The sequence below is a fragment of the Pelecanus crispus genome, chromosome 6 (genome assembly GCF_030463565.1).
Source record: "Pelecanus crispus isolate bPelCri1 chromosome 6, bPelCri1.pri, whole genome shotgun sequence".
NCBI lineage: Eukaryota > Metazoa > Chordata > Aves > Pelecaniformes > Pelecanidae > Pelecanus > Pelecanus crispus.
The window spans coordinates 5874549-5900654 of record NC_134648.1 but is presented as its reverse complement, the minus strand read 5'-3'; the positions used below and the strand labels follow the sequence as shown (position 1 = coordinate 5900654).

General features: G+C 39.2%; 1 protein-coding gene across 1 annotated transcript in view; it reads right to left on the bottom strand.

The window, feature by feature from the left end:
- NELL1 (neural EGFL like 1) overlaps window positions 1–26106 on the bottom strand; it is a 300108-nt gene that overhangs the window by 57976 nt on the left and 216026 nt on the right. Inside the window, exon 15 of the mRNA XM_075712408.1 lies at window positions 11253–11348. Coding sequence (XP_075568523.1) covers window positions 11253–11348 — 96 coding nt within the window. The remainder of the gene's footprint in view (window positions 1–11252; window positions 11349–26106) is intronic.

Here is a 26106-nt window from a genome sequence, read left to right as displayed (position 1 = left end):
AGTATTATTTTAACATCTTGCATATTCCTTCTCTGTGACTAGAGGCATGAACAAAAGCCTAACAAAAGCAATAGGAATCTGCACGGTGAGTTAGTGAGCTCTGAATCTGGAATAGACTTTAACGCCACACTTTCTAGGAGATGGATTCATAGGCCTTTTTCACACACAAAAGGTATTACTCTACTGGTTTTTTTGGTATTTCAACAGGCATGATATTCTGGATTATCCATTAAAAAGTCCACTGTAAAGAGGAGTCTTCAGGTACATCATGTACTTCCTGCAGCAGAACAGACACATCACTATCAAACAGACTACAGACCATACAAATCTTTCACCTGATAGAGAAAAAGTCTTGGAAGACTTTTCTTCTCTGTACATACACGACTACAATCCTAAAGAAGACAGAGCTGTTTTCTTGAGTCCACACACTGATTTTAATTCCACAGATTTTGCAAAGAGCCACCTCCTTCTGTTGTAGACTTTTCTTCACTGTAGTGTTGTCTAACCACCACCCAATTCTGCAATCTTCTTGGAGCAGACTGTTGAAAAACCATGGGTGTTACTCTTGCAAAAACAGATCCTCAAAAGGACTGAAATTCAACACAACTGTAGGTGTTACAGAGGCTATCTCAGTTAATAAAGAAAGAATGACCCTCCCTTCAACAAGGGTTTAAATCACAGTTTCACCCTGACTCCTAAAGCAAAATAATTGGATTAGTTATCCTCATTGTACATCAGCTGCAATCTATGTAAGTCACATAAGTGACTTATGCCATTTTATTCGCCTTCCAAGGAATATATGAATGGGGACATGATTTCTTCCTCTGAATGTCAGCCCAATGAAAGCAAGCGGAGGTGGCTACTACTTTTGTGGTGACGAATTCCTATCAACATGGGAAAAGATCTTGCTGGTTACACCTAGTGTTTTCTCCTGTTCCATCACTTGCATCAGCTTAAAGTGTTCTTCTTGTTCCATAATTTTTCAGGGAAAAAAACCCTTAAATTAGAAAAAGAAAAAAATGCAGGAAAACTAACTTCTTGTCAGAATTAAACACACAATACCTCTAAAACATCAGCATGTTGTTTTGCTCCATTCCTTTCACTTGTCACATGTTTTCTCAAAAGAAATTGTTTTCTGATACTGGTTCTGATGACTGAGGCACATTTTCTCTCACTACACCTTGATTAACTTTAATGAGATCACTCATGAAGTATGTTAGCATTCACTGTATTAAACTTCAGCAGAAATGTGGCTCTTCATAGTAAAATTCTCAGAAGTGTACAAATTTTCTAGAGACTGAATTCTACCCAGTTTGAATAGGATCTTACTCCCACATTAGCAAGCTAGATTTGTACCACAGATCGATGAGTTAAAGCTCACATATTTATCACTGGTAACCAAAACTAACACAGCTTGTTCCACATAAAAACCCTGCTCTAAACGCTCTTTTTTTTTTTTTTTTTTTTTTTCCCACTAGAGCCATTTATTTTTCATTTCACCTAATTCAACTGCACCAGATCCTAAGGCTTCCATTCAGGTGAAATTCCCACTGAAGCCAAGAGGATTTCTGTCTTAAAAAATACTAGTACCTCTCTGCGCCTGCTTCTGCACATCTTGAGTTATATTTCTAGGTTATCAGCAAATTTAAATGTTCATGGTTGATTCTCCAGTCCAGAGCACGCTATTAATAAGAAAAAGTAAGGTGGCAAACAGCTTATTAAACTCAGAATGTCCCCTAAATACTGCCGGTAGTTGGACAGACTGAGGTAGTTTTTATGTAATATTTAGTTAGTCCACTACCTATTCTGGTATTTCTCCTTAGAATTATTCTGTTTTTCACTGATGTAGGCATCTGCCTGGAAGAACCAAAAAAGGGGGTCAGAATGTCCTGACAAACTAGGTTATAAAATTAGCATTACTGCACTGCACTCAAAGCAGACTTGTTGGGTTTTTTTAATTAACCATGGTAAAATGAGATGTGGTTTGTAGTTAATTCATCATGAAATAGGTATTTTAAAGCAACTGTCTTTTCTGTACAGCTCACATCACAAGAAATGCTTCATATATGGAAACTTCTTAGCTACAAAATGGAAATTTCATTAGTATATGAATATATCTGTTTGCTCAAATATAAATATTTGCTCATATTTTTGAGAGCTGTGTAGTTTTCTGTTTTCTTTAATATATTCAATGGTGATTCTGCCGCTTGAAACAAATTTAAACCCCATTGCCTTGGTCCTCAGAATCCAAGAGGAAACTGAAGCAGATACGACCACAGAAGGTGTGGGAGATGTTCCTGGTGATAAACTGGATGAACACTAAGTTAGGGACTGAGCAATTCAAGAAAGGGCCAAAGCAACATGGCCTCCAGCAGGGAACGAAGTCCAGCGCTCCTGTCTGAGTAAGGCTTTTGCACAAAATTTGCCTATGTAGGCTGAGGGCTGTAGGAAGTTCAGAGGGAATATGGGCTTTTTCTATTTAGAGCTTAGGAGCTTGCTACTGCTTAGTTTACCTGTCTCTTTCTAAACATGATGTTCCTCCTGCAGTACATAATTAGAGCTTATGGATGAATAAACATCTAACACTCTGTGTTTAGCAGCAGCCAAAACAAACAAAGAAAACGGGAACAAACAAACCTCCCTTTCCCCCGGCGATTTCCAGGTGCTAAGTAGAGGGCAAAGGGAGGCCCTAACATTTTTTACCTGTTTAGCTAGAATAGCCTATATTCCTTACCGCCTGCTCTTCCCCCACCTAGGAAAGACAGGCACCTCCTTTTTGCCTGTGAATACTGCCTTCACCCCCTGCACTGTGCTCCGCATCTTCCAGGCACATGGCGGAAACAAACCTTATGAGCATACCTCTATTTGCACAGTTGCATCCAACCTGAGAAAATGTACCATATCCTTTTGACACGCATCTCTCTACCCCTGAAAGACAAGTTCTCCTTCACAAAGGTATGCTGCTGTGTGACAGCACCCAAGTAGCGTCAGGCGCAACTCCAGGAGTGTTGTCTTTGCTGAGAGGCTGCCTAAGGAGCAGGGCATGCAGCCAGCCCAGCCCCAGGGAAACACAAGGACTATCACTTTACTTCCCCCTTCACTTTGCTCTGGAAGTTACTCCAAGCCAGACAATGGCTGGCTGGCTCCACTGGTTGCCACATGCAGCTGGTGACGTGGGAATGGGGACACATGGGGACTCACAGAACATGCCTGGGGGAAGGACCTGTCTTGCAGAGCTACTCCAACTGGTATAGCTCGTGTGAGCATTAGCTGAGCAGTGCTCTTATACTCCTGCATTTTCTTAAACTTCACAGAGCTTATGCAGCCTTGCTCTGCGCAGGGCCTTTTGAAAGTTCAACCTAACCGTGCAAAAGATGTTTCTCATGCAGAACTTGACTGAATCAATCACTAAATTCTGATGCACTGAAGAGCCACGTTGCTTTCAAATGGTTCTATGAAAGTTATGTTTATTAGTCTTCACCACATCAAAAAGTCAATTTTTAAAATTCAGACAGTTCACCCCATACTGCTACAAGGACCACTCACTCTAATTTCAAGACAATTGCTAACAGCTTTTTAAGAGATTGAACACAGGTTACTACCCAACACTTTGGCAGGGCACCTGAATCTAAAGGAGATGGCATAATTTTGTTTGGAGTTTCCCCTTCTGTTAACTGCTTCTTTATCACTGGAGGTCTAGGTTAGTCATCAACCTCCTTCTAAATTTTCCTGCTCTTTTCCTTCCCTTCCAAAGCACTTGCTGTCATTTTCCCTTTAGGTTTTTCACTGCCTACTTTTCAGCAAGACACAGTGAAGGAGTCAAATCTATTGCTCCATTACAAATGGAAGATGCAAAGCCACTGACTTCATGAAGTCACATCTATTCATTTCTTTAAATATCACATGTGGAGAGGTGGTGGAGTCACCATCCCTGGAAGTGTTCAAAAAACGGGTAGATGTGGCACTTCGGGACATGGTTTAGTCTAGTCTACCCTTGATTGGTTTAGCGTGGACTTGGTAGTGTAGGTTAATGGTTGGACTGGATGATCTTGAAGGTCTTTTCCAACCTAAACGATTCTATGATTCTATGATTTTCACTTCACTAATAAGGTACTAAGGAATAATAAAACATAGCAGCTATTTTCCTAAGCTCTGTAATAAGTTCTATAGTGCGTCTTCACAAGATATTAATCCAAGAACATCCAGAACAGACTCTGGGACAAAAGACAGATGGCATGCCAAGACACTCTCTAAAGGTATTTTTCTTAATATTTAAGGCAAGAGAATAAAGATTTTAGAATCTGGGTTTGGATCTTATGTGCCCTATAAAGTTTGATCAACAGAAAGTACCTCTTGAGTACATTGTTTTCCATGAATCTAAATGCAAATTAAAAGTCAACTAGCTAAATCTTGTCTTTCTCTTGTACAGATAAAACTGCATCCTTCAGTAATACCTGAGGTGTCCAGCTGGCATACAGACATTCATCAGGGTAAATAAAGTGAAATCCAAATTGAAGGAAGCTAGAATAGCAAGCATAATTCCAGCCAGGATAAGCAATACAATGCTACCCAATTTCTAAGTGCAAGTCTTGGGGACCAAAGGGGGGGAAAAAAAAAAAAAAAAACAAACTACATACCACCACCCAAAAAAACCCCACAAAGAATTTTCTGTGACTTAAAAAAACCCCAAACAACTATGTCCCTCACAAAGTCAGAAGACTATGAAAATATACAAATAATAAAACATTAGAATATTAGAACCATTTGTTAGCTGGAATGTCAATATATCATCTCGGCTAACATAAAAGATTAATATAGCAGATATTCCTTTCATTACAAACAAACAAAAGATATAGATCGGGAGACCTGAACAAACAAACTATACAGCAACATAAAAATATCCCTTGGGAGGAAAAAAAAAAAAAACCCAAACCCCAAACTCCGTGTCTGCTTAGTGTTTTTCCTGGCTTTTAAAACTAAACTTTTACAGTATATGAGACAGTGCAAGCACGCCAAAAACAAGTCCAGTCTTCTCATGCTATGGTCAGCTGGGGGGATGAATGATGTTCTTGGTCTGGGAGATTTCATGTTCCTTTGGCTTGGCAGTGTGAGACTACAACTTTTTTCTTCCACCGAGAGTTATTTGTTGGTTTGCAGACAGATGTCCCCTTGATCCTCAGAGATGGGCTTAATCAGATTTTTCTAGTAGATATTCTTTGATCTGTTCCCTGATATCTTTAGAAATGACAGCTTTGTTTCTTCTGTCACATTAAGATATCACCCCTTGCCATTTTGCAGTGAGCACCACTGGGGCAAATGCTGTAAACAGCTTGGCGGCAAATGGAGCAGGGTAACCTCAGCCACCTGGAGCATCTGCCTTCTCTGGATCTGCCACACCCTCAGGAGTGTCATATCAACAACCACCACCGTTTTCTGTAATCAGCTAAGCATCGTTCACTTCACACCTCCTATCTCGCACTATACTGGCTTTGCCTCACCTTGAAATGAGAGGCTTTAGAAAGAACCTCATGCAAAGCCTTGTGCCCACAGCTGCACAGCTGGTTTGTTTCCCAAAATAAACCCTGGTCTGTATTTTACAAAAGATCTTAGATAGAGAAAGGTAGGGAGTTCTGACATTTAGCTTACGGTACTCACTGAAAAATCTCTTTCTCTGCTTTGCTTTGGTTTTTGTTTGCTCATTTTTTAAAGCGGGTTCCTCAACTGAAATGTCTTTGATAGCTACACACCGAAGATCGATCCAGCTCAGGAATCAAAGAAATAGCACACAGAAATACAATTCTCACATATTTTTCTATCTCCAGCGTCCAAAGGAATACTGACTGTAGGGATTTTTACCCAAAGGACTGCAGAAGACAATATATTCCGGAAGAAGCAATTTAAGAGATGAGTACACAAAGAAGTATACAACTTCTTCAACAACTCCAGATACTGCCAACTATTATGAAACAAATCAGTTAAAGGCCTCCTCATTTTCATGATGTATACATGACATATCCAACTTCAAGTATAAGCATAGCAATATTTCACTGCATACCTGAGAAATCTGACTGCACTGAAGAATACATATGTAACTAATGCAACAGTGCAAGGTTGATTCTCCCCCCCCTCCCCGCCAATATAATTACTGGGATTCAAAGAACATTTCTCAGCCATGGTACATACTGAAAAATGACGTCTCTCCCCAGTATCAGGCAATCTGTTGTACACGCAGCCCAAAACAACACAGAAAAATAACCCCAGTAATTATCACTTCCTGATGCTTCACTGCCATGTCTTACCCTTGCTTCCGACTGTTTACAATCAGCAGGTAATCCTTTGACAGCATTCTATCATTCTGTGACAAAACTGTTCTCCGGTGCTGTATGCAGATTATAAATACACATGTAGCTACCACAAAAATATTTACCTCTCGAGCTCCAGCCTATGCAACGTCCTTCTAATCTACCAGAATCATATTCCCTATTCATTGTGTACTGGCTCAGAGAGTAGCTCTCATGAGCCAGGGGAGCAAAGACATGGTGCAAGTGTTTTGAATCCCTTTTGGAGGCAATGCCCCACCACTGCCAAAAGCCCTCCTGCAGCTTTTGGAAAAATACTGCACTTTTCTTGACTTACCCCTAGCTGGGAACCCACTGCTTCAAACCCTTCTGCTATTTCCTGCTCATTGCCCAAAGTTATAATTTGTACAGACAGATACTTGTCCTGGTTTCAGCTGGGATAGAGTTCATTTTCTTCCTAGTAGCAGGCACAGTGCTGTGGTTTGGATTTAGTAGGAGAAGAATGTTGATAACACACTGATGTTTTTAGTTGTTGCTGAGTATTGCTCATGCTAGTCAAGGACTTTTCAGCTTTCCATGCTCTGCCAGGCGCACAAGAAGCTGGGAGGGGGCACAGCCAGAATAGTTGATCCAAACTGCCCAAAGGGCTATTCCATACCATATGACGTCATGCTCAGTACAGAAACTGGGGAGGGTTGGCCGGGGAGCAGCGATCGCTGCTCGGGAACTGGCTGGGTATCGGTCGCAGGTGGTGAGCAATTGCATTGTGCATCCCTTGCTTTGTATATTATTATTACTATTATTATTATATTGTTGTTATTATTATTTTACTTTATTTTATTTCAATTATTAAACTGTTCTTCTCTCAACCCAGGAGTGTTTCTCACTCTTACTCCTCCGATTCTCTCCCCCATCCCATCGGGGTAGGGGGAGTGAGCGAGCGGCTGCGTGGTGCTTAGTTGCTGGCTGGGGCTAAACCACGACAATACTGTAACCCCCTTGGCTGAAATTTCTGCCACCGCTGCTCACCATCCCAGAACTGTATAGAAATCCGTATGTGTTTCTTAGGCCCATGCACAGGACTCTACCACATGCAGGGAGGTGTTCAAGGAACGCCTGCAATTTCTAGGCACTCAATCATCTGTTTACTCCTGCCTTCGATATTGTAGCTTGTCCTGCCTATCTCAACCTCACCACTTCGTCAGTGGCAGTAGCGACTTAACGTTCCACAAATACAGAATAATAGCGAACCTTGTCTACAAAACCAGCATTAAAACTTCATGGACCTGTGGCTCGTCCACGGAAAGAGAAAAACAGCTCAAGGAATGATGGTTTGGGTTTCTTTTTAGTGTTGCAAAAATATGAGATGGAGAAAACATCACTAGATGGAAAATCAGGGCTTTTGAGTCCATGCTGCCAACAACTCTCATGGAGTACTATGTTTGCATTCCTGTCTGCACACCACAATGTCTCTCAGAAGCCTTTAACAGGGATCCCTGCCAAGGATGCACCTGGGCTTAAGCCAACAGCGTTGCATCCAGTTAAGGATGCGTATCTCCAGCTCAGCCATCAGGATGCGTATCTCCAGCTCAGCCATCAGGATGCGTATCTCCAGCATCCAGGCATGTACATGCTGGAACCATACAGCAATGTCAGCAAAAATTCTAACATAAAAACTTTCTAGCACTGGTATCACAAGTGTGTTAAATATGATCACAAATGGTAATGATCACAGAGATCATTGATCTCAGCCCTGGCCAGCTGAACACAAAACAAACAAACAAAAAATTGATTAGAAAATAGAATCAGATCCTAAATAGGAAACAACAAATTCTGTAAGAAGCATCAAGCACATACTTAAAGAAACAGCATTATAAAGAATGGATGGAAGGAGGAATTACTTGACAGTATCTCTGGATATCAATTCGCAGTTCACCTTCAAAAAGAAAAGGCAGCCCCACAACTGTTATGGTTCCTCATTTCAGGCAAAGCAACTGGCAAGAAGTAATTCTTCTTAGCAGCATGCTGAATTATGTATTTGTACATAAGCTTTAAATATGTATTTTAATTTCACCTGAGTAAATTACCAACATAAATCCTACCCTTCTCAAATATCTCTGAATTTTTAATTAACCTAATATCATCATTTCAACCAGGCAGTCAGAAACGATGAGTAACATATGATTCATAGTCAGAAGTAAACACACCTGCTTTTCAACAACATTTCTAATTACTGGTTCATTTTACCCTTTACATGATGTTGAAGCCAATTTGGGTCATACTGTTTTTAGCCAGTGACGAGTCCTTTCAGCTCACAAATAATGTATAAGGAATTTCTGTGTTGTTGGTTTGAAGGACATTTTTAAATGCACCGTGGTGAACAGAATACATTACCAAAACACATCATTTTACTTCTGATATGCATCAGTTCACCATGAGCTTCCATCAGACAAGACTTTACCAGGAACATTTAAGCTCCTATTTATAAGTGATGTGCCACCATTTCACCATCTTCGGTCTATGTCACAATGATTGAGGGAGTGCTACCATATGTTAAATATAACTGATTATTTCTAACATTACAGACAACAGGAAAAAAAAAAACCACCAAACAAACATGGCTTTTGAATACTTTAGATGTCCTCTAAAAACACTGCAGCAAACTGCAGTGAGACTATGAGGGAAGTCTTTACTAAACTGCCTCCTCTTCCTGACAGCACTGTATCTTCAAGGAGTAAGGAGGCAAGCAAAGGGAAGCCCGCTTCCAAGGTGGTTCATCACCTTTCTACTCTGAACATTTAGTTCTTCCAGGACATGCACCTTCAGATGGCTGAAGCTGCTCTCACATAGATCTGATGTGCACTTAGCCACTGAAATATCCACATGACATAAGGTATATCTGCTGAAGTTTTCAAACCCTCTAACACAACTAAAATGTGACAACTTCTCATATGCAAAGCCCTATTCATTCTCAAACCAGTTTGCACATCAGATTTCTCAAAGTTACCATCATTAGCTTGACTTGTAGCATACCGGTAAATCCTATACATCTTCAAAGAAAAAAATAAACTTCCTTCTGCTTCAAGTCGTATAGATTTTATACACAGAAGCTAGCTCCTTCTGACATCTACCTCTAAATTTCTTGATATAATGTGAGTACCATGCCTGCCATGTTTCCTTTACTTGGTGTGCTAACTCATATTTTACATCAAAACAATACAAAAGACATGAAAAACATAGGAGTCAACAATGGTTATGTCATCCATTTATCAATTTTGAACCATCACTTCAACAGTTTAAAGCCTCTGTGTTCTAGTTATGAAAGTCCCTTTACAGCTGTAAGAAAAAAGATAGTTGTAAGATTCATGGGTGAGAGAAACACAGGCAGTCGAGCTGAAAGCTGGCCTAAAGCCGCTGGCTCCTGGGCTAGGCAGGGCACCTATGGCAATGCAGGTACTGATTTTGCAGTGCCGTATTTTCACACATGTAGAACCTATTTCTGGTATCCTGCATCCCTCTGAATGTACTGTTCACTCTGAATAACAGATGTGTTAGAAAGGGATGAGCAAACTACACATGGAAGAGGATAACTAGCAGGATTAGAGGCTGGGGAGCTATGGTAGGTGGGGCTCTACCTAGGGCAGGTGCTTCTTGTATTATTCCCCCACGTGTATTGCCGGTACTTACTGTTGAATGTCAGGAAGCTTGGGAGTTATTTCTATTTAAAAGAAATAACACAAAGCCTACAGGAAAAAGGGGGGGGGGGGGGGGAAGGGGGGGGAGAGGGCAAAAAAAAGAGCAGCATTCATTCATTCAAGATGATATAAAAATATTAACATCCTAGTTCATTCCCAAATAATTAGAAACAATTCTGACAACTAGAAACTATGGGATTTTAGTACGCAGTGATTTGAGTACATCCATGAAAAGCTTTAGCAGTTTTCAGAAGCTACTCAAAGCAGATTTGTTGACAACTGGGTTTAAATTACATTGTATTATAGTAGAACAGCCATGTATTAAACAGACACTGCTACACACAAATTATTGAACAATCTCTGGCTAACAAGTGGTTCCAGTGATTTAACTTAAGTTATTTCTTGGTTTTCTTGTTTTTTCTTACTTAAAAAACACTCATCAATTACAATCTCATCCATACTAGCATCATGCAACCTGCGTTAACAATCCACTTTATTTCCACCAGTAAAGGCAAGTGCAAAAGGTTTATTAACAAACACGCAACACAAAAAACCTTCTATCATTGGGTTATTTAAGTGAAATACAACCTCGATAAATACATACCAAAATACAATCCCAAATCTGCTGTATAAAGAATCTAATAAGAGTCCTCCATAGAATTCTGTAAGATCCCTTCCTGCTCATTTAAGGTAGACAAGGAACCAGGTCTTTGTGAAAGAACAGAAAGGTAGGCCTATGAGGCTATCAGAAGCAAATCTTGAAATGGAAAAAAATCTGGGAAAAGGCAGAATCAAATCATCACTAGGGAGATACATTTTAATAGGCTATGATTCTGTGAAAATTGGTGGCCTCAGTGACTTAGAAACAAATCAAACCTTAAGAATTCCCTAAGTTTAAGTGAAAAGCAAGCAGCCAAATTGTGGTCTAATTTGCACAGCAGATTCAGAAAAAGGAGAAGGTGACCTTGAGTTTGCACCACAGAAGATAGGTGGAGTAAATATTTTTCATTTGCCGTCCCCTCTAATTAACTAAAAGTGTCCACTGGAAGCAAAAGCAGATACATCCCTCATCGTGTAAAACCTTCCATGTTTAATTTAAGACTAGCTTTCAGTTAGGAAAAAGGCAGCTATGGAACAGTCATATCCGCAATGAAGAGAAAAATAACAAGCAGAATAAATGAATAGAAAGTAATTATTTCTTAATTCATCATATCATATTTCTCATTACCAAAGAAGGTGTGTTTCAGTAAAGCTTTACCTTTCTCACAATGACTTCCTGTGAATCCAGAAGGGCAGACACATTTGTTAGGGGCTACACAAGTTCCACCATATCTGCACCCCTCTTCACAGAATGCTGAAAAATAAAAGGAATATGTGGGTAGCACTTAATTTTTTTAAAATTCATTACACATTTTCAAGATATTAAGAAAACCATCTAAATTCTAAGCAATTAACAGAATTCAACATATTAAAATTCAGTCCACCTGCAAACACAAAGAGAAGTAATCACTTGAATGACATGAGGAAAAAAATCTCAGATTACTCCGTAGGCAAACCACCTCACCAATAAAAGATTAATAACCATCTGGAAGAAAAAGAGAGGGAAAAATACATTGTACAATTTTAATGAGGCTGATCTTCTTTCAGTTATACCCAATATAAGTATTACAATTACAATGCTCTGGTGATCCACAGAAAACAGGCTGGTCAGATTGGTGTTAACTACTTTGTTTCTCACTTCTATCAAATACACTTCACTGAAATGTCTGTAGCCACATAGTATTTTCCTATTTTTTATTTTTAAGTGTAAAGTACATTTTGTGGAATCAAGAAATGAAAGAGGGTGAGGCTCATGACTGAAAACAGAGGAGAAGGGAACAACCACAAGATAATGCCTCTTACTGAGGTGTGATTCTTGGCAGAGCAATACACAAGTACTTCAGAAGCGCATTTGTCCAATAACTACGATTTGAAACAAATGATGGATCTCGCATCTCTTCTTGCGAGCACCGTGTGGTGGTCCTCTCACTTATAGCGGGTTTAGCAGAAGTCCATTAACTGTGCAAGAAGTATGCTTGCAGTTTAACGTTATTCTTTTTTCTTTCTGTTTGTTGTGTGTGTACAAGGAGGGGAACTAAGAAGAGGAAAGTAAACAGCAAGCATCAGGACAGGATCTATTTTGCGCTGTTAACTCAAGTAAGACCTTCGCTAAGACTAAGAGCAGGACCTACCCACAACACACTCCCCACCCTCTCCTAGATATTTATTGAACTTCTCAAGTTACTCAGTGGGTTTGAATGCACTTATGAGGGAAGTTACAATTAATATTTAAACAGCAGCTCTCTGCATCTAAGCTAATAACAGAATTGCAAAGTGTTTCCTGCAAGCTAAAATCACAGATGGAGTGTTGGCAAAGAGATGTTACAAATGCTATGAAAAGGTTTAAAGTGCTAGATAACAGAAGAAATGTTCAAGATTTATTTTCCAATGCACTAAAAAGAAAAATAAAGTGAATAAAGTACTAAGCATTAAAAAGAATATTTTGCAATTGTTAACGACTTAGAGGCAAAAAAGCACATCATCATATCTCTTGACTGAATTGATAGACAGATCTGCCTTACTCTAAATATATAATTCGAAGCATGCCATCCTGTTTTATGGAGGATAACACGGGGACAACTAAAGTCGTTCAGAGAAGATGGCAGTAAAACATCACAAGCGCTCCTGCGATTGGCGCAAGGCAGTGGTGTGGAGAAAGCATGGTTCTTGCCCACTTCTTGCCCATCAATGCACACACTCCAAATGGGAAACTTCTGAAATATATCTATTTTGAGACCAGTCAATTTCTATTGTATGGGGAAAAGAGAAATATGGTTTAAGAGTAGAATTTTGTGATTTTTTTGTATATAAATATTTGTAGCAAAGTATACTTGTGCAGAAAGCTGAAAGTACTAGTATGAAATACAGCTGGAAAAATACATGAAAAGCACGATGAGACTCAAGAGTCCCTCTGTAGCTCTCAAAAGAATGTTTGCTCATTTCTAGTCTCAGCATTCTCAAGAAGGTGCAAGTTAAATTCTTCACCTACATTTTTTTCTGGTTTGAAATTGAGAGTAAGCAGACACTTTTGTGAAGTAGTAATACATTTCTGCATGACATCAAAAGAACGAGAATTTGTGGCAGAGCAGATATAAAGGGCAAAAAAAAAAGGAAAATACTGGCAGAAGAGCGAATAGTTCATCCACAATAGATGCCACATTGCACTGGGAAAGAACTATGTGGGGCTCTTAAAATAAAAGAAGTCATAAAGGGCATAAAAAAAGAAAATGTTTATTGTCTATAACAATCATGGATGTCCACTGAAAGTTGTTAGAGCTGATAGGGATAGGTAGGTAAGAGGGCTTCAGTTAGAGCTCTCACACGCTTTTCTTTGCCACCATAACCGATACTACCAGCTTACTAATGTGAAATGTGTGCTTCTTAAAATAAATCCTATTCCTAGGTCTGCTCAATAAGGTGGTGTTTTCTTCCGTTCTCTTTTAAGATTACTAACAGAGCAAGGCTTATGAGACAGGGCTGGTCATGTAAAAGATTCTCCCATTAGTACAAAAACTGTGTTATGTCAGTGCAGCAGCCAGGTCTTGACATCTACAGGCAAGGCTAGGCATGCTAGTCACATCTGGGAGAGAAAAACTGGGATGCCTGCCATGGGTCAAAACTCTCTATCTTTCTGTTCCTTCCTAGGTATATGTCCCTATCAAAACACGCCTCTTGTATGTGCATCCAAATATGCTAGCACTTACTTGTTCAGCATTTTGAAATTCCCCTATCTTTAGGCGTCACACCGTAGCAACTTAAAAACCCCCAACATCTGCACAGGGACACCCTGAGGAATTGCTGTACTACAAGTTCCTATAGGAAGGGACTCTGTACTGCCCAGCACACGAGGAGTCACCCAGGCACTAACTTGTTATATGGATGTTGGAGGGAGGATGGAGTTGGGGAAGAAGCTGGGCAATGGCTGCAGAAGGAAAGAATTCAACTCTCCTTTTCATTTTTTCCAGAAGCTGAAAAGTCCTCTGCAATAAAAACTAACTATGCTTGTCTTTGTTGCTCAGGCTTTGGTGGATTTGGGGGAGGTGGTTCATTCTTATATTTTTATGCAAGAAAAGAAAACCCCGAGGAAGAGTGCCAGAATTATCCTGCTGTTCCCCAGATGGTTCTTCTACAAGCCTCTAATTCCTGCATTGTAGGCTTGCAGGAAGTGGGAACATCAAAACTACAAATCTCAGAATGTAGTTGCAAAATCAAAATGTTTGTCTAAAGGCAGCTTTCCTTAACTGCTAGGAAAAGAGCTCGCGGTATTATATACAATACTGATAGCACTACTCTGAATTTTAAGAATGCTCAATACCTCTAATAATAGGAACTCAGTTTCAATTGCCAGCAATTTTACAAAACTTCACTTATTTGAACTATTTTCTCAATAGTTCTGCCTCTGGCTGAAGCCTTTTAGAACATTTTATCAAAATTCATTCATTTCCAACAATGAGATTTTTTCCTTTACACCCTTAGCAGAAGAGATTAATTAAGGAAAATCTTTACATCACTTCTGTACTTATGCCTTATGGACAAGAGGACCCAACAGGGAGCAGCCCAGTGACTGAATAGTAAATCAACTGGAGTGCCCACGCTCTCATGAAACTACCTGCTTTGGTGCTTATGCTTTGCTGTATGTCTTATGGGCTCTGGGATCTAGACTTCCACTGTGGTTTAGAGCCTTCAAAATCAAAACTCTGTTGGGGGGGTGGGGGCCCACCAGCACCGCAGGACTAGCAGTTATAAACCTTGATTGCAGGCTCCCTCCTACTCAAAGAAAGTTAACCCAAGAAAGATAAATTGTGGCTGGATCGTATTTTGCTAATGTATTCCCATAAATAGATCCTGTCTCTGAAATTATTTGCAGGCTGGCAACCTTGTTAAAAAGGAGAATGGTTACTGAATTTGCAATAAAGGTTTTATCAGGAAAATTAAGTGAAGATGCCATTAGGGTAAAGTCTACAAGGGTAAACCTCTATCATTAAGAGTCTTATTCAGTATTCCATATGTAAAAGAAACAGAATCTATTGATTTCAGGAGGCTTCTGCCAAAATGAACAGATCCCTGCAACGCTAATAGATTTCCTCCTCTGAAATAAAAGCCTTTATCATATAAAGGCCTTTCCTAAATAGGCATCATTTCTCTGCAGAGGAGGAGTTTTACTTTTGATGCCCTCCTTGATGATGGATCTGTAGAGAACAGGAACGGCCAAAATTATAAATCTGCTGGATATGTCAATTCTTGTGATAATGTTGGAGGGACAGGGGAGTCTCACCGTGGAGCTCCACAAAGAGCAGCATGAAAGTTCCCACAAAGTGGGTACCATGCTCCTGGACACGCACAAGCTGCACACTCACTGCCTGCGTATTCACAGGGTACGCTTTCTTTACCCTGTCCGGTCAATAGTTATCTCCCCTCCCAGTGAGGGTATTACGGACTCCCCAGGGAGGGAAAGAAGTTGTTAGCAAAGCTAGAGCCTCTCGGAGTGGGAGGTGTGCAATCTGTCTGACATTTTGTAAATTCCTTTTGTTCTTCCCTAGATCTAGGCTGCAATGCACCAGAGAGCCAGTGTGAGGGAGGCATGCCAACCGTAGGTTCAAATATTTTGTACTGTCTTTTACTGAAACTTGTAGTCTCTTTTTAGCCCCTCTGCTCACAAGACTCAGGGAAAGCTGGAGAGTTTGGGCTCCAGACTCCTTTCCTACAGAGCTGATGGAATTGCTTGTTTATTCTAATTTTTTTTAATGGTAGCACAGTACAACACTTCACTGTGCTACTACAGGAAAGCAGGTACTGCAGCACGGAACCCTCTTGTTGAGCAAATGCCTCTTACTTCCAAGTGTAATACAGTAATTATTATAAAATAAAATAAAGATATTTGTATTTATAAAGATATAAAAATATTTCTATTAAAAGAAAAAAGTAATTATCCTACAAATTTAAAGGAACATTACTTGACTATGAAAAAATATAAAAGTCACCTTCCCAAATAAATCACATATATATGAAATATTATTTCTTGATATACACAAAACCTAAATTTTCTATAAGGGTATAATAAAACATAATGATATTAATGTTAATGTTGCATTCATATTTTATAAAATTTCATACATTTATTAAATGCACCTTTTAATAGACCAATTTCTTGATGTTGCCCTGGTACAACATAATGCCCTCTTTTACAGCTCAATAGATCACCCACGACAATGTTACCATAGGTATATAAAATGACCAACTGTAATGGAACCATGGGTATAACATACTGTACTCCCTTCTTTTTCCTTTATCCTGTCTGTCCATTACTTTTCAAAAAAGGAAACAATTAAAACAGAAGCACCTCAATTATTTAGGGTTCATCTTCTCCCATTTGAGAATGAGCAAATTCTCAGATTCTGAGAACTTGAGCTCAGAAGCAACTGATTAGAACTCTATCAGGTGGATAATCCCTGTTTCCTCTTCATCTCAACACCACCAATAAGCAACAAACACCAATGTTTTAAGAACATCTGTACAATTTGTTTACTAAGCAGCTGACCTCTTCAACTTGACACCTCAAAGAGATGAAAGAGGTTCAGAAGTGAGTGCCTTTGCAGCGGGTACACTTCTGGCTTCCTCTACTGCTTTTTTCTTCCTTGTAATTTCCTCTGTTTCTTCTTTAGTCAAGAAAAAAAAAAAAAAGTGTTCAAAAAAAATAGTTCCATTAGTACCAAAAGGAACACCACTGCAGAAAAAGATAAAACATACCACAGCTTGCATAAAAGGAAAGAATATGGCAATACCAAAAATGCAAACTCCTACCCCCCGTATCACAGGGAAGAGAAGCTCTTAATTAAAGAAAGCAAACACAGTTTTGTTCAATGGGGTATACTGTATGTGTCTATATGGGCCAAAACCACACCTACTCCTGTATTACGTTAGCTTTATCACAGATAAAGCCAACCACTAGCTTGTTTCCACAAGCAAGGTACTCCACAGCTTGCCAAGACACCTGCAGCACAGAGTAGCCATTAGCCTAGTTTGCAGCGGCAATTGCAATGCAGCTCAAGGTGAGACCACGTCCTTCAGACAGCATACAACATAGCAGGTTATCCTGGCTTTGGCTGGGATAGAGTTAATTTTCTTCCTACTAGCTGGCATAGTGCTGTGTTTTGGATTTGGAATGAGAAGAATGTTGATAACACACTGATGTTTTAGTTGTTGCTGAGTACTGCTTATGCCAGTCAAGGACTTTTCAGCTTCCCATGCTCTGCCAGGCGCACAAGAAGCTGGGAGGGGGCACAGCCAGAATAGTTGATCCAAACTGCCCAAAGGGCTATTCCATACCATATGACATCATGCTCAGTATAGAAACTGGGGGGGGTTGGCCGGGGAGCAGCGATCGCTGCTGGGGAACTGGCTGGGTATCGGTGGGCGGGTGGTGAGCAATTGCATTGTGCATCACTTGCTTTGGATATTGTTATTATAGTGTTATTATTATATTGTTATTATTATCATTACTATTTTACTTTATTTCAATTATTAAACTGTTCTTCTCTCAACCCAGGAGTGTTTCTCACTCTTACTCCTCCAATTCTCTCCCCCATCCCACCGGGGCAGGGAGAATGAGCGAGCAGCTGCGTGGTGCTTAGTTGCTGGCTGAGGCTAAACCACGACACAGGTTCCACTGTGTAGTAGCGACAGAGTAACCTGCAGCTTTTCTACATTTTGGCTTAAAGTACTGGGTGCTCACATTCATCCCAAACTAGCTGGTAGCCGGCCTCCTATGCATGCAGCAGCTTCAGTGGGTGTTAAATACCTACGACAAAGAGCGCAAATTGTACTTCATGATCAAATACAGCAGCAGGTATACTGCTGATGCTGCCTATATTTAAACCTACAGTTTTCTGGAAGACTGGAATTCAAAGGGACTTCAACCTGACACTTTTACTTGCTCAAAGATTACGTACTGGCACAGGGAGCTGGGGGGGCCGGGGATGGAAAAGGTGAGCAAATCCTTTACAGGTGCTCACCACAGGCCCTTTGCTCTGTGCTGTGTTCCCTACCCAAAATGCAAACCACAGCTCCTCCGGGTAGCTGCCTCGGCAAGCACCGTACTCTCTTGACATCATCTTTGTTCACCTTGTAAATCAGCAGGTGTCTGGGGCTGCTCCACTGGGCACCATGAGAGAGCGCCATCCTAGCTTCTCCTGTACTTCTGAAATGCTTTTTTACTGATTTCTTTTCAACAGGGTTGTCAGTAAATTGATCATGAAGTCCACTGGTATTTGGCCAGACTCAAGGATCATGTGCATGTTAAGCGAAAAAAGGGACATTCAGGAAAGGCAAGGAAGGGGTCAGGCACAGACTGCCTGGGTAAACAGAAACGTGCAGCTCTGGAAAAGAGATGGGCTAGCGGAACTACACAAGCAATTTGATAATCAATTGATGCAAAGACCACAATTTCATTAGTTGATTGAATTTACTCGGCCAAGTACGCACAAGGTCGCAGGATAACAATCCTACTATGTAAGCCAAATACCAGAATAATCAGATGATACCAGTTGCTGAGGCGGGTTTAGAGGGCAGCTGAGAAAGTACGAAGAAAGCACACAAATAAAATAAGGGAGCAGCAGAGGTTCTGCTCTTTTCCTCTGTACTCAAGTGTGACGCTATCATCTATAAAAGCACAAAACTCTTCTTGGTTCACCGAGCTACATCCATTGGATACAGAGTGCGACTTATTTAACACAAAGTCTGCCAAATGCCACTGGAGTCCTTTTACAGCTGGCTGGAGTCAGAGGACAAATCTGGCAGGAATAAACTTTGGGCAAAAGAACTGTTCTGGAAAATTTTCATCCCACGTGTTGGAGCAGGAAGGGGAGTGCAGGTCAGTCGGGCAATCAGGATGCGAACACATCTGAGACTGGAAGACAAATCCTTAGCTGGGCAGTTCATCACCTTTGTGAGTGGCTTCCAACCTAATTTATGCTTCAGATTTTATGTGTGGTATGTATGAGGGTTAGTTCAGTTCACGAAGAGCCTATAAATCTCAGGTCTTCTAACAGCTGATTGTAAAGTTATTATTCCTGATTTATATTTCTAGAGATTTCGTGTATAAGAGGTACTTTATAAATGCAATTAGCATAATGGCTGCCTAGTGTAGTCAAAATTCCTAATCCTGGTAGTACAAAACTACTACTTAGAGCTAAGTCTGAACAAAGATCAATGAACTCAGAATTAAGGTTTGGAGATGGGGTTTTTTCAAAGCACTCAGAAAAGCATGAAGGAATTCTTTCAAATTTGGGAGGCAACAGACAGTGAGAGTAAAGAAGGAAAAAGGGCAAAACAGAAAAGTACCTGGAAGGATTATAAAGAATAATGAGTATGTCGGGAAGAAATAATGTCAAAGATATCGGATACAGGCATGCATACATACTGTGTGTGAGTTTGTGTGTGTGTGTGTATTTGCATACTATATAGTATTTATCAAAGTGGTAAACTAATATTGTAGAGTTTGTCACAGGGCTATTTTAGCTGATGTAGCAGTGAATCTTTTCAAGTACCCAGCACTCTGTCACACAGCCCTTGCAAAATTAAGATTAAGGTGAATTTGGAAGGCTGAGCATATCTCTCGGAAGGCACTGAACTCTTAGCAGTGGGCCCTTTCTCTTTGCTCTTCTATGATGTTAAATTCTCTTGGTGCTCGGTGTTTTGCTTGACTGATGCGCAATCACATTGTGGCCATTTGTAGACGAGAAGCAGGCCGTTCATCTGCGTGCTTTCAGGGTGGGCTCAAGTGCTGTTTGGCTGGAGATGCTGGATTTTTTGAAAAAATGAAACATCCATTTCCTTAAAATTAGTACAATGAATCACAGTGATAAATACTAATAATTTCCTTTGTATTGCCCCAGTAATGGCACTTACTTTTGAATGTGTACGTTACCCACCTTGATTAATACATTTTCACCTAAAATTTTTTCTAATGAACAAACAAGCTATATTTTATTACATGAATTGAGAAAGCATACTGAATGGACAGAATCTGTCCATTCTGCTTTATGGGTAAAAAGACATATATGAAACATTTATTGATGTCAAGCTTATTTTATGGCTCTGAGGACAGATATGTGACAATTTTCTAAAATGTATATGAAAAAGATCAATAGAAGTAGTAAGAGACAAAAGCAGTAAAATAAAATTTGTCCTGTGATATACTACACTTTTGAAAGCATCTCTCACATCCCCAGATGATTCCGTGCTAAATAAATATTCTTGTTGCCATTTTACTCTGCCCTGTTTCCTCAAGGCTAGACTCTTCAATATTTTTAGTGCACCATTTGAAGTCAACTGCAGCTGTCTGTCTAGTAACCTAATACTAAGCATGACAAAATAGGGCAGAATACTTCTTCCAGGAACCAACTGAACATCATCTTTCAAAATTCAAGTCAACAGTTAAAACTGTAAAACCAAACTGAAATTTACTTTGAGAAACGACATGACATCATATTATTGGGGTTTTTCTTTGCACCACATCAACGTGCTTACTACACTCCCCTTTTCTTTTTAACGAATGGGTATAGAATAATTTATATTTACAAACATAACAAATTATAATTTAATATATTTTAATTTAAAGTTCAGTGGAGTTATCCAAACAAATTAGACAGAAGAACACTTTACTAAAAACCGCATTCACTACAAAGCAAAAAAGAGACGATGTGAAACTTCTGACCCGCTTCCACTCTGGCTGTGATACTGTGGCTCACAGTTTCTTTAGAAATCAGTTATGCTTAATCAATCTTAATTTAAGGACAAAGCAGCATGTTCCAGAAGCACAATAGAAACGTTTTCCCTTGCCTGATCTATTATCGCAACTTTAGAAAGACCTTGGTTCAAATCCCATTGAACTAATGGAAAAAAGATTGAATTCAATAAACAGTGGATGCGATCTTAGGTTTGTTTGACCTTAGTTCAGTATATGGAAGGTTCACACAACATAAAAACAGTTTTCTAGCTGCGTGTTTTACAGTTTTCTGATCTTAGCCTTCCAGTCCATACAAATGCACTCCAAACACATTCGCCACAAGACCAACTGGATTCTACGCTCATGTAACAGGTATACAGTCTTTAAATTCACTCTTCTTGTTTACCTTGTAGCACTGATAGGCACCTTCACCAATAAAACACAAGTATATTTACCTGCAAGAAACATTCTGTCTCAGTGTGAAAGATTTACTCTATATTGCTTAACGAAAAGGTACTTAGCACCCTCAAAGAATTGTGTGTTATTAAAAACACTGGAATGTTGAATAAGCTGTAACAATAATATGTCTAATGTCAATAAAACACCATTGTATGATAATTCTCTGTATGAGGAACACTGTCTTTTGAAATTGTAAAGGAACTTTAGAAAGCATTTTTAGTTGTGGCTGGAAGTGAGCATGTTGCTTGGGCGCAATCAGACTCTGGAGTGTTATTCAGTAGTATTATTTTGAAGGTTGCTATTACTTTATTGCAAGCATAACAATTGGAACTGAAAACAAATACTCGTTTTGATAGCTGCACGAAATATGCAATAGTAAATCAAGGAATTATTGATAGCATGTAGCCATCTGAAGGTGACGTTATGGGGAGGGAGAAAAAGAAAATACAAAATAAAATGGCAATGTTTTTTTCTGGTCTGGATGTGTAAAGACAAATAACTTATAAAGACATTAAGAGACCTTAAGCAGTGTATCATTAAACAAGCACACTAAAATTTAGGTGTTCTCTCTCATTGTCTTCATATTATACTTCTGGTACGCTGCAAGTAACAGCTACAGTGGTATCTCTGAAAACATTTTCTAATGGCTTTTGCATCGTCTTTTAAATCTCACCCATTCTGCCCAGACACTCCACCCAAAGTAAAACGCCTTTTTCAAAGCACAGTTGCACTCTATTGACCAACACCAGAAGGATGGGAATTGGCAGTTCCAGAGGTCAGAATCCTCTGACTACACAAGAGGAAGGACTTCAGTACACGAAGCTTTCAGAGCTCATCCACAATACTCATCCAGCCTTTACTCTTTATCAAGAAAGATGCCATGTTAGATATAGACGTTTCCCCATTAAGGAACAGAATTAAGAGTTAATCTCAATTTACAGAATCTAGCTTACCTTGCAGTCTCTAACAGATAAAGGTCTGAATTCACTAAAGACGCTGCCAAGAAGACAATCAAGAGATGAAAAGCCCTGTATCCCATCAGCAATGCCCCAGGGCATTCTGTCTCATTCAAGCCAAGTTTATATTAGGAAAAGAAAGTATAACAAAGAAAACAAGGAAGTCAGGGGGGTAGAGAGGTGGGGGAGAGAGATTTAAACACATTGCTAAAAGATACCACACTAAATAATGGAGTCTCTTAGGTCTGGGTAACTTTTGCACTCTTCTACACTTCTTCTGACCTTTGCATTTGTTGGATTAAAAAGAGAATGCAAATAACTATTAATAGGACACAATTAATCTCAGTGCTTTTCTGCATTTTAAAATCAGAAAGTTTTGCAGTACCTAAAATATTACACAAAAGCAGAGTTTTCTCAAAAAAAAAAAAAAAAAAAAGGTAGATTTTTAGCAATTATTTTAAATTTCCCAATGGCAAAAGACATGTTCATCTCAACATCTGGATTTCCCTAAAATAATCTCACCAAGTAAGTTTTATCCCTAAGTGTAAGGCTCATCCAGAAGAAAAGAGAATAAACTTAAATAACTTGACTTAGCTGAGAGAGGCACCAGATTTCTCAACAGGGAAAAAAGAAACACTGAAAAGTGATATTGTTCTCACCGTTACACAGAAATTTCAGTTTAAAGGCAGAGACTGCTTTTGCTCAAGCTGGTGTGACAGCAGGTGTGATATGCATCACCATCAGCCTTATGATCACCATAATATGTTGCTTTTACATAAATCCTTTCATCTCAAGCTTTTACACATTATGAACAATTAAGCCTTACAACCCCCCAGCGAGGAAGACGCATTAAGAAACTGAACCTGCCAGGCACTTTTTCAGAACAGTTAACTACAGAAATATAATTTAATAAAGTATGCGTTTAACAAGTAAGAGCAGCAAAGCAAATATAATCTTTGTGTGTATAATCTTTGGCTGAGCCAAGAGCATTTTAAGAAACCCAAGGGGCCGCACTCTCTGCTAGTGTCAATTAGTAAATCTGTATCAATTTACACAGTGACTAAGAATTTAACCCCTAAATTCTTAAGCTACAAGACTCTAAGGAGTACCTCTCCGTTGCAATTTATAAGACCATACTGCTGAGTTGTGTCCTTACATATACGCATAATCACACAAACGTTTTGCTAATATCTAGCAAGGATGCACGGTGCCACCTGTTCTCTCTGCTGTTTTTCTGTAGAGAACTCCCTGGGTAGTAACAGGTAGGGGAATGGTAAAGGGAAAGGAAGATGAAATATAGATCCTCAGTTGCTTCTTACAGAGCAATGTCACCATGGTCACAAATCTAACTGCAACGGCTCTGCGCCAGTGTGCTCTGTATTTTGTCGTATGGGCCCCATCACAATGCCGTGCGCTTCAAGAAATCAAAGAAAAATCTCTACAACTGGCTTGAGCATGCCTTAAAGGTGCTGGAACTTTTCAAAAGTGCAGTACTTAAAGCTTGGTGTGTCTGGGCAAAATTTTCTTCCCTGATGCATGCAAAACATTCCAGATAGTGTTTGTTTGTCTCACAACCTGGTAATAGCGCTCCAGTAGCGCCACAGAGCATATGCCGTATAGATTTTTTTTAGCACTTTGGATTCATTTAGAATTATAAGGTTCAACATAAATGTTAACTATCCTTCTTATGCTTTAGTCTGCTAACGGTACACAGTATGTTCTTAGCGTAGAAAAAAAATAAAGCACCATAAATGGCAGCTGTAATGCTTCCATCAAGTACAGTGTCTGTTCCTAATGGAATATGTTTTCAAAACAGATTTCCAATACCACCTTCTTACAATATCATTTTACAATGTTGAGTTTGCAAAAATTGACTACAGGAATACTTGCTATATTACTTGGCAATGTAACATTTAATTTTATGGTGCATAGAATGCATTTCTCTTAACAGATGTATCAGTTCCCTGATATCATGACTAAACTGCTTCATACAGATTAAATGCTGTGTGGGGAACTAGCAAAACTATGGTGTTTATTTTTGTTGTTGTAGCACACACTTCTACTTGCTCATAACATCATGCTTCCCAGAATAACAACAAATAGCTTTGCCTGCTCTTAGCACACTTGATCATGTGCATACCATATATATTCTTACATATATTTGGTTGTTATGCACAAAAAATGTCCCAGCTACACATCCTAAAGCGCGTAAGAATTACAACAGTGTTTGTAGATAAGAAATTACTAAATAATAAAAAAAATCTTAATATTAAAAAATTTTCCACAAAATGAAATTTGGTCTTTGGCTTGGGAGATGTTAGCCTCCTTCCCAAGTGTGGGCTAAACATCACATTTAATCGCATTCTGACAAAAAAAAAAAAAAATTTGCTCTGTGTTGGAAAATTTTAGAACAGAGACAATGTAATTTATTGCAATATTCCCTAAGTTCTGGAAAAAAACATGTGCGTATGTTTCGTAGTTCTTTGAGCTGAACGGCTTTGGGGATCTACCTACAGCCACAGAGCAGCCGTACCGCGCCACAGTCCCTGGCAGACAGCATACTAACAATAAGGCTTAAGAAGTGATCTGGAAGAAGACAAAGTCACGACTATATGCCCTGATTTGTGGAGATTTCCCTCTATATAAGTTGTGACATGAAAGAAGGTAAGGTTCACTTAATTCTTCGCCTTTCCAGCTGCCTGCTGTGACTGCCTTCTATAAAGGAGAGGGAGGCTGTTTTGCAAACGGTTACTCTTCCTGCACATGCACGTTCATGTTCTCAGTATCCCTCATACCAAGGGTTTCTGCAATCCGGTAACAGCAGCTCTGGCAGATGATGAGCTTCCAACTTTATAAAACACAAGCAACCTTAATCCCTTCACGTCAGGCCCTTCAATGCAGCTTACTGGAGCTTTGACAGGTTTCACTAAAGTCTTTGTTGTAAAAAATAGTTTCAGAAAACATAATCTTTGAATCTACAAGTTCCATCTTAAAAGAACAAGCAAAATGAGCTCCGCAAAGCATGTGCTCTTTGAAACAAGTCACAAATAGTAGGAGTGACTTCTGTGAGAATTAACTCGTTTAAAATACCTGGGGTTCAAGCATCAACAGACAGCTACAGAGGAAATATGCCAAGATGCAAAGAAAATTATTAGATTTATGCATTGATGCAAAGACATCTTCAAATATTTCCACACTGTGAGCAATCAGAATCTGGACTAGAAAGGAAACTACTTCAGGTCATGTTTATTTTATCTATCCAGTGTAAATGATGTTAAAGGAGAATGTACTTTGCAATGCAATGGTGCAGTATTTTGGTAGTCACGTCCATATAAAATGTCATTTATCAGGTATGAGAAGTATAGCGATTCTACACCATGATTCATAAAATCATCACAAAGATACACTGTAGTATATTCCATCATGTAGTACCTAGTCTTCATATATGTCACTGGAAATCAGTGTATCCAAAGCATAATTCTAAACAACAGTTTGCTTAACACCACAGCATATTACTCAAGCCAAGAATGAGATATAGATGCGTAGCATGGAGACATATATCAGACACAACAGTTTTGTTTATTTTGAAGTCATTCATGTTTCCAGTTACACATGTAGTAAGCTGAAAACATATCTAATAATGCCAGGTAGAAAATAAAATCAAAGCAGCAACACTGCAAGTACTTAAATATTCTATTGGCTCACTAATACTAATTCCAGAAGAGTAAAGAAACCTTTTGAAATCACTTCATCTCCATTCAAGTGAAAATAAAAGTCCTGAAATCTTAAACTTAGAATGTTCTCACACAATTGGCTGAGTACAGAAGTCATTTCTGTTTAAAGACACTTTGAGTCAAAAAAGGTTTGACCTT